Here is a 15,176-nt window from a genome sequence, read left to right as displayed (position 1 = left end):
AAAACAGTGAAAGTTCTGTCCAAAGCAGGGCAGGTCCCGTGAATGGACCCCTGAGAGGCTCTGGCAGCCCGTCCTCCCTGAAAATCACAGCCTCGGTCCCCAAAACAGAAGGAGCAGAGCGGGAAGGGGTCACTCAGAAGAGTGCCTGGCGCTCAGGCTTTACAGGAGGAAAGGCACTTTCATTTCCTCTGGGCCTGAGATTCGAGAAAGAGGTGAGGGAGGGGCGGTGAGGGGGGAGAAGATGGTTGGCCTTGAAGTGTGTGTGTGTGGGGGGGGGGGGTGTGCGGGTGTATCTGTGTGTGGGGGTGTGTTTATATGTGTGTATGTATGTGTGTGTACTGTGTGGTCTGTATGTGGTATATGTGTATATGTGTTGTGAGGGGTGTGTATGGATGTGGGTGTGGGTGTATATATATGTAGTCTGTCTGTGGTGTCTGTGGTGAATGTATATGTGTATAAATATGTATTTTGTGTGTGGTGTGTATATATGTAGTGTGTCTATGTGGTGTGTGTGTGTTGTGTGTATATGTGGGGTGTGTGTGTTGTGTGTGGTGTGTATGTGTGTGTGTGTAGTGAGTATCTGTTGTGTGTATGTATTGTGTGTGGTGTGTTGTGTATGTATTGTGTGTGTTGTATATGTGTGTATGTGTGTGTGGTGTGTATATGTATCGTGTGTGTTGTGTGTGTATGTATTGTGTGTGTGTTGTGTATGTATGTTTTGCGTGTGTGTATATGTTGTGTGTGAAGGGTGTGTGTATGTGTATTGTATGTGTTGTGTGTATATATATTATGTGTGTGTGGTGTGTGTGTGGTGTGTATATGTATTGTGTGTGTGTGGTGTGTGTATAAGTTTTGTGTATATGTTGTGTGTGAAGGGTGTGTGTGTATATGTATTGTGTGTGTGGTGTGTATATATATTATGTGTGTGGTGTGTATGTGTGTGTGTATATGTATTGTGTGTGTGGTGTGTATGTGTGTGTGTGTGTGGTGTGTATGGGTGTGTGTGTGTGTGTGTGTGTGTGTGTGTGGTAACGCCTCTGCACTTGTGACCGTGTCACACTCCTGGGAGCACTGCTGCGGCCTCCACTCCCGGTGGGGATTCTGTGAACTCGGAAGGGCAGCGACTGCGTCTCTGTGACATCAGGACCCGTGGGTTGGGCCACATGTCGGGGCGTCTGGTGGGGCTGGACTAGACGGGCCCTCTGGCCCTGAGACACTCCAGTAACAATGTGTTCCTTCCGTTTGCACCAGCAGAAACAAGACAAGACCGCCGACCGGTCGTCGGTGCTGGAGATGGAGAAGCGGGTGCGTGTGCGTGGGGGGAGGACAGCGTCTGAAGGAGGCGGGCGCCTGCACATCCCATCCCGGGGGGCGTCTCTCCTCTCTGCCTGACTCTGGAGAGCAGTTTGGTTGCTGGTGCTTCGGTCTCCTGAGAGCTCGGGGCGGGAGGGTCCTCAGGGGGCCGTCCGTGTCGCCCTGGGAAAGCGGAACTGCGCAGGCTCGCCTGCCACGGCGTGTGGTCCAGGCCTCTGGACCCTTCCCGTCCCTTTGAACAGAGGGGGAGCTTCAGCAGGACCCTCTGCCCCAGGTCGAGGTCCCAGGACTCCAGCCCTAAGAAGAGCAGACATCCTGCTGGCCCTGACCGAGATGGGGCAGCTCCGGGCCAACTGCTGACCCCCGCTGACCCCTCTCAGAGTGTCTTTCTGGGGTTGACATTCTCGGGTTGGGAAAACTCAGATTTATCGATGAACCCTAGCTTTGACTTGACCCTGGGCGTGTGATGGGTTCCCATCTCCTCCGGTTGTGTTTAATTTGGAAAGCAGCTAAGTTTTATTCCCATGGCTTTGGGGTCCGGATAAGTCGGGGGTGGGGTGGGGGGCAGGGTTTTCACTCCTTTCCAAATCTGTCAGATGTTCAGCAGTTTGGTTGTGTTGAACAGGAGAGGCGAGCCTTGGAGCGGAAGATGTCGGAGATGGAGGAGGAGATGAAGGTATGGAGAGGCGCGCTTGCCGTGTGCCTGCACCCAGGCCTGCGGGCGGGTCAGGGCAGCCCATGAAGGGTGCGGGCATGGTGAGGACGAGGCGAGCCTGTGCGCGGCCCCTACCCTGGCTCTCAGCTCGCCCGGCACCCCTGGGGCCCCTCACAGCCCCTCTGGGGACAGACGTGGCCTTTGGTGTAAGGGGATGTCGTGCATCAGGCTGGAGGCAGACCTGAGCGGAACTCGTAAGGTTTTCTCAGCAGCAGCTTCATCCCGAGGGAGGGACGGGTGAAAGTCCGAAGCCGGGTCCTCAGCTCCTGGCCCCGGGGGAGAGCCTGGGAAGCGGAGCCAGGAAGGCACGCGGGTGGAGCCAGTCCTCCATGGAGGGCAGGCTGGTTCTGCTGTTGGTCTCGTGCCCCGCCCTTGCCCCTGGAATATTCAGCCACATCTCCCTCCCCGGGACGGTCACCATCGGGCAGCGCGTCCTGGGAGCCGCATTCGCGCTGCCCAGGGGAGGGGAGAGGGAGTGCGTGTGGGAGTGCGTGGACCCGGGCCTCAGGGCTGCAGCGCGTGGGGCCGGCCGCCGCTTGGCTGCTTTCCTCCCTCGGCGGATCTCCCCCCGTGAAACACATGCCTCTGGCTCCTGGAAGTGTGAGCAGAGCCCTCAGGCCGGGAGCCCTCTGCGAGAGACGCTTATTGCTCCCGTGGCCTGAGAAGGTTGGTTCTTTACTGAAAAGGTTGCTCAGGGCTCAACAAGGTCAAATGCCCGGGATCCTGTTGGTCTGCGCGGCTGCTGCACGCGGGGGGGCAAGCCCTGTGCGCGCTCCACGCTCCCCATCCCGGACGCGCCGGGACGCCCACACGCGGTGTCAGGCAGTGCCGCCTACGTCTCAAGAACAGCCAGAAGCAAAAATAGCTGGTGGTTTTGCTTCTCCAGCTGCTGGTTTCCCTAGGCCCACCTCACCTGCCACTCAGAGCACGTTCGCAGGCTGGACAGGTCTGAATGGCAGGTCCACAGCTCACATTGTGCAGGGGCTCCTCCATTTTGGAAGCCCTTGTGTTACACTATCTGTTGGCAGCTGACAGGATGCTCATTAAGAAATGGCCCAAACGCTGATCAGGAGCGTGGATAAGGCCCGAGCTGTTGCCTTGTAGGGTCCTTGAGGGCCCAGGCCGCCTCGTACCCTCCAGCCGGGAGGTGCTTTCTCATCCATTCAGCCCCACACGAGGGCCGGATTGCAAGCCGAGGGGGAGCAGCTGGGTTCCCCCCCACCCCCGATTCCCTCTCTGAGTACAGAGGCGCCAGGCACCCTTGGGGCCGTGGGCTGGGGCAGCTGCGTCTTTCTCTCTGTCTCATCAGCCTCTCGGGCTGAGATTTCATGAACGAGGTCGTGAGTCCTTTTCTTTCCTCAATGGAGGTCAGGTACATGGAAGCTCGTGCCCCGCTCAGCCCCGGGTCGTGTGCTGGCCCACCTCAAATTCAGGCGGAGCCCGGCCATGACTGTCTAGGCCCCATACCAGTAGGTATACTGATTGAAAGCCAATCTTCTTTTAGTTAAAAAATTTCTTCATGAGTCAGCTGCCCTTGTTGTGCATTGCCAGTCGCAGACCCCTGGGGGAGAAGCTCCTGCCGGCTCAGCCCTGAGCACGTTCGCTCAGCTCGAAGCCCGGCCAGGTGAGCAGACAGCCCCGCTCCACCCAGGGACTGGGGGGGCCGTGCCAGCCGCCCACCAGCCGACCTTCGGGTGTTTGCGCCTGGACCCTCTTTGGGGACAGAGGCTTCAGACGTACAGGCTCAAGCATCGTGAAGCTGGCGTGCTGGCTGCAGGAGGCTCAGGGGATGCTTGGTCAGCTTTCGGGCCCTGCACGCAGACAGCAGTCGTGGGGACACGCGTGGGTGCTCGGTAGCCGGCCGCAGCACAGGTGCTGGCCGCACCCGGGCCCGGTTGAGCTGAGGGTGAGTGGAGCTGGTCCAGTTTGTACAGATGCTCAGCCCCTCCGGGCGTGGCCCACAGGGAGCAGGGGCTGTGGCCTCCAGTGAGCCCTGAGGAGCCGGGCACTCAGGGACAGAGAGGGACTCGGGCCTGTTCCCCGCCTCCGGGAGCCGTAAGGTGGGCTCGTGCGTGGGGTGTGGGGCCCCGTGGTGGCGACACAGGCTGCGCCTTTATGGTCTTTACTTGGGAAGGTAGGTGTTTATGGACTCTCCCCAGGAGAAGCGCACGCGGGCTGGGCTGGAGCGGGGTCGCTTCCCAGCCTCTGCCAGGCGTGCGGGTCAGCATGCCTGCGTCGGGCGGAGAGCTTTCCCGTGGCGCCTCCTCCCCTTGCCCCAGGCCCGCGCATGCGAGGAGATTGAGATGAGATTGCTCTCGGATTTTTCAGTCTCCTTGCCCTGGCAGCCTGCCCGGCCACCCTGCTCTGTGCCCTCCCACCCCTCCCCACCACGCCTTGTTCTCAGCCTCGCTCCCGCGGCAGCTTCCTGCCTTTATGGCCACATTCTTCCCCCTCTGCCTGCCTGTGCACAAGTTCACCGGAATCGTCCTCCTAGTTTAACGTTAATTACCAGGAGGCAAGGACCGCTTCACATAAGGACCGTGACTGCCTTGAAAGCTTCGGTCCAGTGTCGACCCAGAGAAGGGTGAGAGTCAGGGACTCTCCATTGGTTCTTAAATTTGGTCCCGCAGGCTGCCCCACGACCTTCTCTGTCCTCTCCCGGCCGCTGCAGGCTGCTCAGAACGGTGTGGCTGCCCTCCCTTTTCCCAAGGTGGCGATGCTGCCTCTGTGGGGAAAGAGATGCAGCCGTTTGTCTCTGCTTGTTTTTCCTTTTCACTGTTTTCATCTTCATGCTGCCTTTCATTTTCTTGCTTCTTTCACTCCCAAACAGCTATAACTCCTCCCATCTTTCATTTCTGTCCTTCCTGTCCACGTGGGCAGGAGAGACTTCCTCTGGTGCCCGGCGACCTGTCTGTAGTCACCACAGCCCACAGGATTGTCATCTCTGTCTGTGAAGCCCCGTTCACATGACAAGACCGTTCTCTCTCCCAGAGCTGGTGGCCTCAGCTTCAGGGTCAGAGAACTCTTAGGAAGGACTAGTGACAGGAAGCAGGCCTGGATAGGACTCAGTTTATTGCCGGCTTTAGATCCTTCGTGGGACACGGGGATTGGGAAGCATGGCTTTGGGCGGGTTGTTCTGTTCCATTTGCAACACATGCTAACAGCTGGACTGGCAAGGGTATCGGTCACCGGTCCATTTTCGTTGGACACGATGCCCTCCACCTTTGTGCAGAGCTGTGATTCCACGCAGGAGGCTGTCTGTGGCAGCTTTAAGTAGCTCCCAGCCTCTCTGTGACCCGGGCAGAGACAGTATAGTCTGCCACGGGTTCCCTGGTGCATACCCTCCCGGAGCAGGTGGGGGCAGGTGGGCAGTTCTTGATCCTGGAACAGGCGTCCGGGCAGCAGAGGAGGCCTGGCGATGATACTTCCAGGAAAGGTAGAGGGTCTTCTGTAGGTGCGCCTCCCACAGAAAACACTTCAACAACAGGCCCTCTCTTCTTTGCCTCGTTCCATTTTTTTAAATGAGAAATAAATGAGGTCATAGGAAGACACAGAAAGAAAACAAGTGGGAGTAGGGGGCCAAGTATGGGGGGCGGAGGAGAGGAGCGGAGAGCAGGGCAGCAGCTGGACTTGGGAGAAGCTCCGGGCGCCCTGGCGCCCCCACCACCACCACCACCATTCCTCTGGCCTCTCTCCTTTCCCTTCTTGCATGCGAACTAAAAACAAAAACAAAACGTCAACAAAATGTCAACGTGATTTCTTTGTCCCACTTTTCTCTCCTCTGGTCCGTCTTGTCTCTGTCTGCCTGTCTGTCCCTCGTGTCTCACTCTCTGCAGAACCTCCACCAGCTAAAACAGATTCAGACCTTGAAGCAGATGAACGAGCAGCTGCAGGCTGAGAACAGGGCCCTGACCCGGGTTGTGGCCAGACTCTCGGAGGCCATCGAGGGCTCAGACCCCCAGGGGCTCTAGGCCTGCCCCCTCCTCCCCTCCTCCACTCCAGGCACGTTCCCTCTTGTTGTTGGTCCCGGGCTCTGCACTCGCCTCCCAGAGCCTGCACGCGGGTTCCTGTGAAGGTCGCTGGTCTGCAGAGGCGGCATGGGCCGGGGCGACCCAGGGCCGGGGCCTGGCCTGGGCTGCCGTTGGTTTGGTGAGACTCTTCCCCTAGAGACGGAGCGCAGGTCAGTCAGGCAGACGGGTCCACGCCTACTTGTGTGTGGACACGCACACGTTTCTGGGGGGAGGTCAGGGTCTCGATCAACAGCGATCCAAGTGCAACCTAGTCCCTGGAGCAGTCGGGTTGCGCCTGGGGTGACGGTGACCAAGGGCAGGGGCCACACGTTCCAGACGCCTGGGGGCTTGAGCACATTTGTGCCAGGCACCCCTCAGAGGCAAAGGCCCGGGTGTCTGTTCAGAGCTCCCCTGCTGGTTCTGTTGTGCAGCTGGGCTGAGAACCGCGGCCCCAGGACCTGACAAGAACGAGCGCTGGGGGGGCACTGACCCAGCCCCGCTCCGCCCACCCCCTGCTGGGTCTTTCCATCCCTCTCCCTTCTTGGTGGGTGTTGCCCTCCTCCTTGTCACAGATCTGGGCCTGGGGATGTGCCTGCTCTCCCACGGCCAAACCCCCAGCCCCACTGCCAGCAGGGGGCTTGCCGAGGAGGCGGCAGGGGAGCGGGGGCTCGTCTTCACCGGAGAACCAGAAAATGCATCTTCTGCACTTGATGCCTGTCCCTGGATGTGGGTCTGCAGACAGGCTTGCAGATGTGGCTCGTTTCCTCACCACGGCGGCGTGAGGGGTCCTCACTGCTGAGCAGTCTCACTCTCTGATATGAGTTTTTAATTTGTAGCAACAATCTAATTAGTCCTGACCCAGGCCTGTTCTTCTTTGTGCCCGTTTGCTGTGTCTTCGGGGTCAGTAGCTGGCAACTAGTACCCACTAGATCTGAAGCACCCGAATTACTGTCGGGTGGAGCGGATATCCTGCTGGAGATGCTGTGACACAGAAACTTGAGAGGGAGGTGGCCCGCGGCCCCGAGCAGCCTGCCGGCCCTCCTCGTGACAGCACGTCAGGGCCAAGCTTCACGCCAGGAGATGAGCCAGCTTTGACCTGGGGCGGACGGGGGCCCCCGGAAGATGGCCCGGTTTTCTCGGTTTCCTCCTGGTGGGGAGAGCGTGAGATCAGGAGGGCTGGTGACCCCGGAGGCGGCTGTCGTCTGAGGGCCTGTGCTAAGCCCTGTACTCGCCCTTTCTCATTTATTCCCCATAACAGTCACTTTTCCTATGGGAAAAACCAAGTCACAGAAGAAGTAACTTGCCCGAGGTCACTTGGAGGGTACGGGGCGGGCAGGCCAAGGACATCAGGCTCCGGGCCGGCTGCGCACCCACCGCCTGGCAGCCCTGGCGTGGGGCGAGGGGGCAGCCTGCGGCCCCTCAGTGCCGACTCCTCAGCAGGGCCATGCAGAGAGGCCCGCCCGGGTCACGGAGAAACCCACAGAAGGCGCGTGGGGATTCCGTGGGGTCAGGTTCCAGCATCCACAAGCGCCGTCTTCCCGGAGCCGGGCCGTTGTGTGCGCGTCGCCGTGTCTGTGGGCCCTTGAGAGGTGGGCGTTGCTCAGAGACCACGCGGCTTTGGACCTGGGCCGTCGCCACCCAGCCCCTTCCAGGAGGAGCCTGCCGTCCCCACCGACGGGCGCTCGGGAGGGCCGGCCTCCCCCCGGGGCCGCTGCAGCGTCGGGACCCCACGCCGCACGCTCCTCACCCACGGCTGGAAGAGGTGACGTTGGAGAGGAGCTGCTTCGTTCTCTTTGTCCTTCCTGTCAGACTGAGGCAAGCCGGGCACTTAGAAGCGGGGAAGCTGTGCAAGCTCGTCGTGCGCGGCGCTTCCACGGGTGTCCGTGCGCAATCGGCCCGCGCTTCACGAGCGGCTCCAAGAACCCCCTCCGCCTCCTCCTCTCCCTCCTGAGCCCGCCTTCCTCACACTTCCTCCGCGCCCCTCTCTTCCTTCCTGGCGCTCCCTGGAGCTGGCCGCGGGAGCTCAGGCAGCTGGGAAAGTGCCTTGGCCAAGTTTTTCCCAAAGAGTTGAGTCTCAACGGGGACGTAAATCTCCAAGGCTCGAGGGTGCGTTTGTACATGCTTTTAAAGGGGAGCGGTTCAGATCCAACCGGACGAGCTGGCAGCTGTGACACGCGGCCTGTCCCCATGTAGAGCTTCTTCCCACCCGGGGCTCCCGTCGTGGGAACACGGCCTGAGAGTCTCGCTGGCGCCCAGGCTGCCGGCCCCGGGGTGCCCTGGGAGGGCACGTGGCAGGGGAAGACGAGGGAGGCCACGCCCGCGGGCTGCTGCGAGCCTCTTGGCTTGAGTGTCTGGGCAGTTGAGGCCAAGGGGTGGAGGCAGAAGAGGGAGGCCGGCCAGGCTCCAACGGTGTCAGGTCAGAGGTCAGAGGACAGGCCTGCTCTGGTATTTCCTGGATTAACGCCCTCTAACTGCATGCGGTCACAGCTGTGGCCCTGTCACACGGAGCCCCTGCCTTGTGAGGGATGAGGGTGGGGATGGCTTCTTTAGACACAAAATGGAAAGCCAGAGAGGAGAGCGGTGTGCCTCCAGCGGCACAGCTCACGGACGACGGTCGCGGCTTCTGGCCCGCGACCGCGGCTGCGGGGAAGGGGTGAGCTCTGCAGTCAGTGAGGAGCTGTGCCGTGCTGCGCTAGTGATGCTGGACTCGGGCCCCCGTCTGTGGACCTGAGGATGGCTGCGTCACAGACCCTGAGGCCGTCCTGGTGCTCCAATGTTCTGTTCCCTCCATACCAGTGCCTCGTGTGTCTGTGGTGTGTGCACACGAGGTTAGGTCTCCCTTTGCAACTTAACCTGCAGCTTCCGTGAGAGACTGAGGGAACGGTTCCTTTCTTTACGGGGATCTGACTGACCCCTGGGTGCTAACAGCAGAGCCAGAACTGGAAGTAGCCCTGGGAACATGGAGGGGCCTGTAGGTTTGAATGACTGACCAGAGGACACTCGCCCCAGACAGATGTGGGTGTGGATTTTTGTCGCCTTCACAGTGAAGAAGCACTTTCCCTCTGACCTGACTCTCCCTTGCCGCCAGCAAGGCTCGCACACCAGCCGTGCCCTCGTCGGGACCCGTCGGGGCTGTCAGACACCCCACACTTTCCCAGCCTGGGCTCGGGACTGCTGCTCCCTCGCTTCACGAGTTGTGCGACACAGTGTTACGGTCCGGGGAGGCCGGGCTGGGAGAACAGACGTCTCCACCCCCATCTCCCACAGCAGAGCCCCAGCCCCCTTAGGGCATGCTCGGGCTCCTGGGTGTTGGGGGTTGACTGTGGACACGTGCTATGGCCAGCGGGGACCTCAGCGGGTTCCGGCACATGGCACCAGAAGCAAGACCCTAAGTCGTCTTGGGGGTGTGATGGGAAAGCTGAGCTGTGCCCCCCACCACGCGTTCCCGCCTTCCTTCCCTTCACCCCATCACCTCTTCTGACCCTTCCCTGTGTCCCCAGCACAAATGGCGCTGCCCTGGTTTCTCTGAACCAGAGGTGAGTTCCGGGGAGGAAACCCTGGAAGAGTTACTGGTTCAGGAGAAGGAGAGGGTGGCGCGCGGGGAAGGGGCTGTTCCTGCTGTGTGCACGGAGGGGCTGTGGCCCCGCGCGGTACCGTCACCAGCCCGTGAGCAGGAAGAAGGGCACTTGGTCCCCGTCACCAGCCGGACTGACTCGCCTTTCCCTTCCGCCGGCAGGTCCTGACAGAACTGAAATCCGACAACCAGAGGCTGAAGGACGAGAACGGCGCCCTCATCAGGGTCATCAGCAAGCTGTCCAAGTAGGCCAGGCGCTGGCTTCCCGGGACGGCGCTGGCCCCGCCTCTCCCCCGCCGGCGCCGTCCGGCCAAGAGGAGCCACGAGGACCTTTCTCTGGCCGTCGTCCAGTTGCCACCTCTGCACCCTCCGTGTCCCCTCCTCCGGGCCCCGCCGCTGGGGTTCAGACAGTTTTCATCAAAGCGCGACTGCGATCCCTCAACCGATAGAGCCGTCTGGTGGAGGCCTGGGGGTCGCCAGGCCAGCCGTGGACCCGGCCTCCGGCTGCCGGGCCACTGGTCCACGTAGCACTTGGTCCAGGCCCCAGCCCTGCTGCCACCGCCACGCGCTCTGATGTGGGACACACATGGGGAGGCCTCTGGAGCTGCCGCCACTAGATCCAAGTTGACAGTGACTCCACGTCGGGGCCCCTGCTTGTCCTTGCCTCTCAGGAACTGACTTTTCTCTGACTCCCGCCGGTGGTGGTGGAATTTTTTCTACCAGCAACCCAGTGGCACCTGACTGGTCTTAACGCCCGTTCCCTCCGTGTCTGGCCCTCTCCCCAGGGCTCAGGTGACCGGGCTTGCCTCTTCCCTTTCTGCCCTTTCACTTTCCTTCCTCCGTCCGCCCCGCGGCGCGTGCCCCGGGAGGTGGGCGCGGGGACGGCGCCGACCCCAGCGGTGTGCCCGGGCAGTGGTGCCGCCGGGCCCCGCTCCCCGCCGTCCTCCCCGCGCAGCGTCTCTCTGCTAGAACACCCGCCTGCCCCACCTCCCTGTGACCTGGTCTCCTCTCCTGAAGAGAAGTGGCGCCGCTGTGAGGAGGCGTGGGGGCGTCTGAGGCCCCCCCTCATGCCTTGTGCTGTGAGCGTGGTGGGCTTGATGGCATCTGGGGCGTGTCCAGGGGAGAGACGATTGTTTGCTCGGAAGCCAGCAGGAGGAACGAGTCTGGACTCGGAGTGGCGAGACCCGGTGGCCAAGGCTGTGTCCCAGGGACCCCACCCCGCCGTCAGGGAGCCTCTGGCGGCTGCGCCTTGATCGCTCGAAAGCTGGGCGGCTTGGATGAGAGTTGAGGTCTTCCTGAGGGTCCCCCTGTAACGTGACAGCCCTGCCGTACCTGCGGCTGGGGACCCCCAAGGTGCTGATGCTCCCCTGGGCCTGGAAGTCGGTCCCCACGTGCCCTGCTTTTCCCACCTGCCGCGTCTTGGCTGTCCTTCTCTGGACGAAAACCTGGACAGGTGGCTCCTTGGTTCAGCACAGAATTGGGTCATGAGTTCTTGATGATGCCCCAGTATTAACACTTAAGTGTTTGCTTTTTGTAGGCGCTTTATCCCTCGGCTGGTTTGAGTGTGCAGGTCGCTTTGGGGTTGCCGGAGACATTTAGTGTGTAGCGGTCCGTTCTCAACATACGCTACCTCTGTCTAGTTTCTCTTTCTTTCCAGCCCCTTCCGTGGCCCTCAGAAACGTCACAGGCTCTTTAACCCAGAGCCATGATCAAGGTCCCAGTTCGGGATAGGAGCTTTGTCTCCTGGGGCAAAACGCCTTTCTCAGAGTGTGCAAAACCTTCCATGTCCGGCCATTTCCTGCGAGGAGCGATGCCTGGGCGGGGGTGATTTGTGTCGTCGGGGCCGGGGGCGTTGCTGAGAGTGAAGTTTCATATCTTCCACTGTAGCGTTTCCTTTGTTCTGGGGGAGGGGAGCGGGCACGAGGCCTTGGCCTTGACCCTGACTCTCCGGCACACCCTGGGTGCTGGGCCAGGACTGGAAAAGGAAACTGAATTATTAGGACGTCACCTGGACTCTCTTGCATCAGGCAGACCAGGCAGAGGGGCCGCAGCACGCCCTCCGCTCCGTCTGTGCCTTTCGGGGGCGCGGGCGGCTCTCGGAACCCGGTCGGGCTGTGTCCCGCGCCTCCCTCCAGCCCTTCTGTGTCAGGCCTCTCCACTCAGGAAGCCAGGCTCTGTGGCTAGAGCCCGTGGTGTGGACCAGCCCGTGGTCTCAGGCGCTCTCTCTCTTATGCAACTAAGTCTGTGAGACAAACTCTGAATCTGGTCTCTTTCCAGGCTGTGCTGGTCCGCGAGGTGATGGTCAGGGGCCCCCTCGCTACCTCTGGGGTTGCGCCCTGTCACCGCGGTGCCTGGATGGGTGGTCAGCGCTGGGGGGAGGGCCTCGTCGGCCTTGGCCAGCCGTTTTCTGGACAGGCCGCACCTCTGGGAGTGACAACCAGCCTCTGAGAGTCTGAGTCTCTGGCTGAAGCCTCACTGCTTCTCCCCCTCGTGCCTGAGGCCCCAGGCTGGGCCTTGGAAGGGGCTGAAGGAAGGACGAGCCCTGGCCTGTCTCCTCGGCCCACTTGCAGGGCGTCAGCTCCTCTGCTTCCCTGCGCTGAGCAAATCGTGTGCATGTTAGTGCCACTCGGGGCAAAAGGCAGCTGGAATCCCACTTCCAAGCCTGTGGACCCCACCAAGGTGTGTGTGAACTGCCCGCGTGGAGGGGAGCAGCTCGTCTCTGTCTCCAGGTTTCTGGCCCTGGAGCAGGCCTCTCCCACCCAGACGGACACAGACAGAGGGGCTTCCCAGCTTCCAGGCCACCATGTGCCTCCGAAGGGAAAACCTCGTGGACTCAGCAGCTGGGCCAGTAGGGAGCGGGCCCCTGGTTCCATCCACTGGGTGAGCGCTGGCATCCTGGCCTCCAGCACCACCCCTGACTCTGGACATGGCGGCCAGCGGTCATAGGTGGTCCTGCCCCTGTCGGGGCCCAGTTACAAGTACAGAGCGTGGTCCCCATTACTGAGTTTTAAGGCAGGTTTCAGCACCTCGGAGGGTGTGTCTCCTGACCTTGTAGGAAGGCAGCTGTGGCGGCAGAACGAGGCCACTGAAAGGACCGGGCGTTGGGGCCCGGGGCCAGCGCCTGTCCTGACCCGCCGTGCGGCCGTCTGTGAAAGGGGGCTGGGTCGGTGGTCCTCAGGACCCCTTCTTGGCTTGAGAGTCTGTGATTTGTTTATTCCTAGGGAGACCAGAACATTTCTCGCTCAGAGTTTTTGCTCTAACTTCAAAAATTCTTTTCTTCTCATTCAGGTGGTTTAAGAGTGTGTCAAGGTGGGAAAGTGAATTCAGTCTGGAGGGTAGTGGCCGTCCCTCCTGATGGCCTGGTGAGAATATGCAAACCCGCGGGGGTGGAAACACGGCCTCTGGATGAGTGGTTCTCACGGGAGGGGCCCGGCTCCTGGCGCCCAGACGGCAGACCCGCTCGCTGTGTTTCTCCCCACCGGCCACTCAGTCTCAGCTCTGCCTTAAGCACCAGAGGGCCTTCCTCGAGGAAACCCCAGCCTTTAGTTTTGTGGGGCTGTCGCAAGCCGAGGTCCCTCCCCTGAGCAGGGCTGCAGGGAGTTCACACCAAAGGCTGCAGGACTGAGCAGCCCCCGGGGAGGAGGGGGAGGGCCAGGGTCTGGGGCCCGCATCCCTCAGCTTTGCTCGGCCCCCCGGATGGGTGTGTAGACTGTGTCAAGGATGGCCACTGATCGCTTGTGCTCTGATTCGATTGGGCAGTAGATCAGCTTCACTGCGGCCCCGGGAACCGTCGTTGTCACAGCTGCTTGGGAGTGAGGTGGGCTCGGGAGAATCTGGACCGGCCGGTGGCCGCGTAGCAGGCGATGCAGCCCCTCCTGTGAGGGTCGTGGTCGGACGTCAGGTTGAGGAGGGGTCCTGGGAGCCCCTCCTTGGGAAGCACATCTAGAGACAGACACGGCTGAGGGTTGGCCTGATGCTGCCTTAGGAGGTTTCGAGCTTTGGGGGTCACTCTTGCTTCTAGCCTGTGTGCACACGCGTGTTTGCTACATGGAGATTTCAAAATGCAGTCTCATCACCCAGTTTCATCCAAGTGTGTTGCTCTGTTAACTCATATCTTTTGCTTCCGCCCTCCATTCCCCAGAGGGCTTCTCTCTGAGCTTCTCCTCCAATTAATCTGCTTGTCATTTGACTGGGAATCTGCCAGAGTGGCCTTTTCTGTTACTTCTCCAGATTTTCCCCTAATGCTCCCAGTAAACTTTTCCTGGGTGGCCCTTTAAGGTGACCTCACGATGCTCCTGTCTTTGCAAAATAAACACACCTTTCACCCTCCCGCCTACTCTCATCTTCCTCCCCATTAATTTTTTGCTTTTCTCACTTGGAGCTGGTGGTGCTTTAGAGGAGAGATTGTCCACGAATCAGCCCCGACTCTTCCGGTTGCAAAGCTGACTGGCTGTGCCACTTCCCCCTCGAAGGTGAGGTTTGGCCCTAGCCTGGGCGGGGCCCGTGGGCAGCCTGGCCTCGTCTGCGCAGCTAGAGACTGAGTGAGTCCTCAGGAGGGCACCGGGCATTGTCGGTGCGTCTGGGACAGTGGCTCATCTACTGTTGCCTTGCAGGAGCGGGTTCAGGAAAGGCAGGGCCCTGGGGGCCTCGTTGAAGCCTCGATGGTCTCACAGAAGCAGGACTCGGGGTGGGGGCAGGTCCTGGACGTGAGGTGCTAGGCTGGCCTCTGAGCCTGACCTGCGTCCTCTCTCCATACCGCGCTCTTCTGGGGAGGGGGATCGGAGGGAAAGGCGAGGGGCTCAAGCCAAGACAGCAGGAGGTGGGCCGCAGGGGTGGGGGTCCCCTTGCACCCCTGAAAGGCTGGGGCTGCTGTCAGGCTGGCCCCCAGGTGGGGGAGGGCGAGACTGTGTCCCCATGTCCCGCCATGGGGGACTCTGACTCAGGCTGCAGCGCCGTGGTCCCCCCTCGTCCCCCTCCGTTCCCTCTGCCTCTGTCTTGATCGGTGGAAAGAGCTGTGAGACCCTCCCTGGGGTCTCTACACCCCCATTCCAGGGGTAGCATTTTGTCTCTGTTCACCTTACCCCCACCTGACTTCCCCTCCAAGAAAGCACCAGAGGGACCGTTTTAAGTCGGCTCCGTTGTAAATACACGTGGTGGGGATAGGGGTTTAGGGAGGGACCCAGATGCGCTTTGTGAGCTGAATGTATTTTTATGCAATTCTGAGTGGCCTTTCAACTCTGAGATGAATGATTTTGTTTTACTGATTGTTATATAGTATTATTAAGTATTCTGTGTTTGAAAGTTTGGGAATAATAATATCCACATCTACATGATGCCTGTAAACACAACAGTATTTATAAATAAGTAAATTGTGTTTTAACTTTGTGACTGTCTCCACAGTTTAGGAAATGGGGTTTATAGAACCTTACATAGGGCCAGCCTGTGGTAGTTTCATGTCACCATCCTTGCCACTGGGGGCCTCTGTCCCAGGGACGGCCACAGGGGCCAAGGAGGAGCCTGGGGGGCTCCCAGCCTCGGGGGTGGGCACTGGTGCTCTCACCCC

The 15,176-nt window shown here is 60.5% G+C and overlaps 1 protein-coding gene across 9 annotated transcripts in view; it reads left to right on the top strand.

Annotated features, from left to right (window-relative positions):
* PPP1R12B (protein phosphatase 1 regulatory subunit 12B) overlaps positions 1 to 10,532 on the top strand; it is a 192,951-nt gene extending 182,419 nt beyond the window's left edge. For 8 of the 9 annotated variants that reach the window (XM_082857390.1, XM_082857389.1, XM_082857382.1 and 5 more), the window contains 3 exons: positions 1,252 to 1,305; positions 1,940 to 1,990; positions 9,776 to 10,532. In XM_082857390.1, coding sequence (XP_082713516.1) covers positions 1,252 to 1,305; positions 1,940 to 1,990; positions 9,776 to 9,862 — 192 coding nt within the window. In that variant the 3' untranslated portion in view covers positions 9,863 to 10,532. The remainder of the gene's footprint in view (positions 1 to 1,251; positions 1,306 to 1,939; positions 1,991 to 9,775) is intronic. The other variant, XM_082857388.1, reaches the window with a different exon arrangement.
* Positions 10,533 to 15,176: the final 4,644 nt, after the last annotated feature.

Source organism: Leucopleurus acutus (genome assembly GCF_964270905.1).
Source record: "Leucopleurus acutus genome assembly, chromosome: 2".
Lineage (NCBI taxonomy): Eukaryota > Metazoa > Chordata > Mammalia > Artiodactyla > Delphinidae > Leucopleurus > Leucopleurus acutus.
Note: the sequence above shows the minus strand (reverse complement) of the source record. Positions and strands in the feature narration are given on the sequence as shown.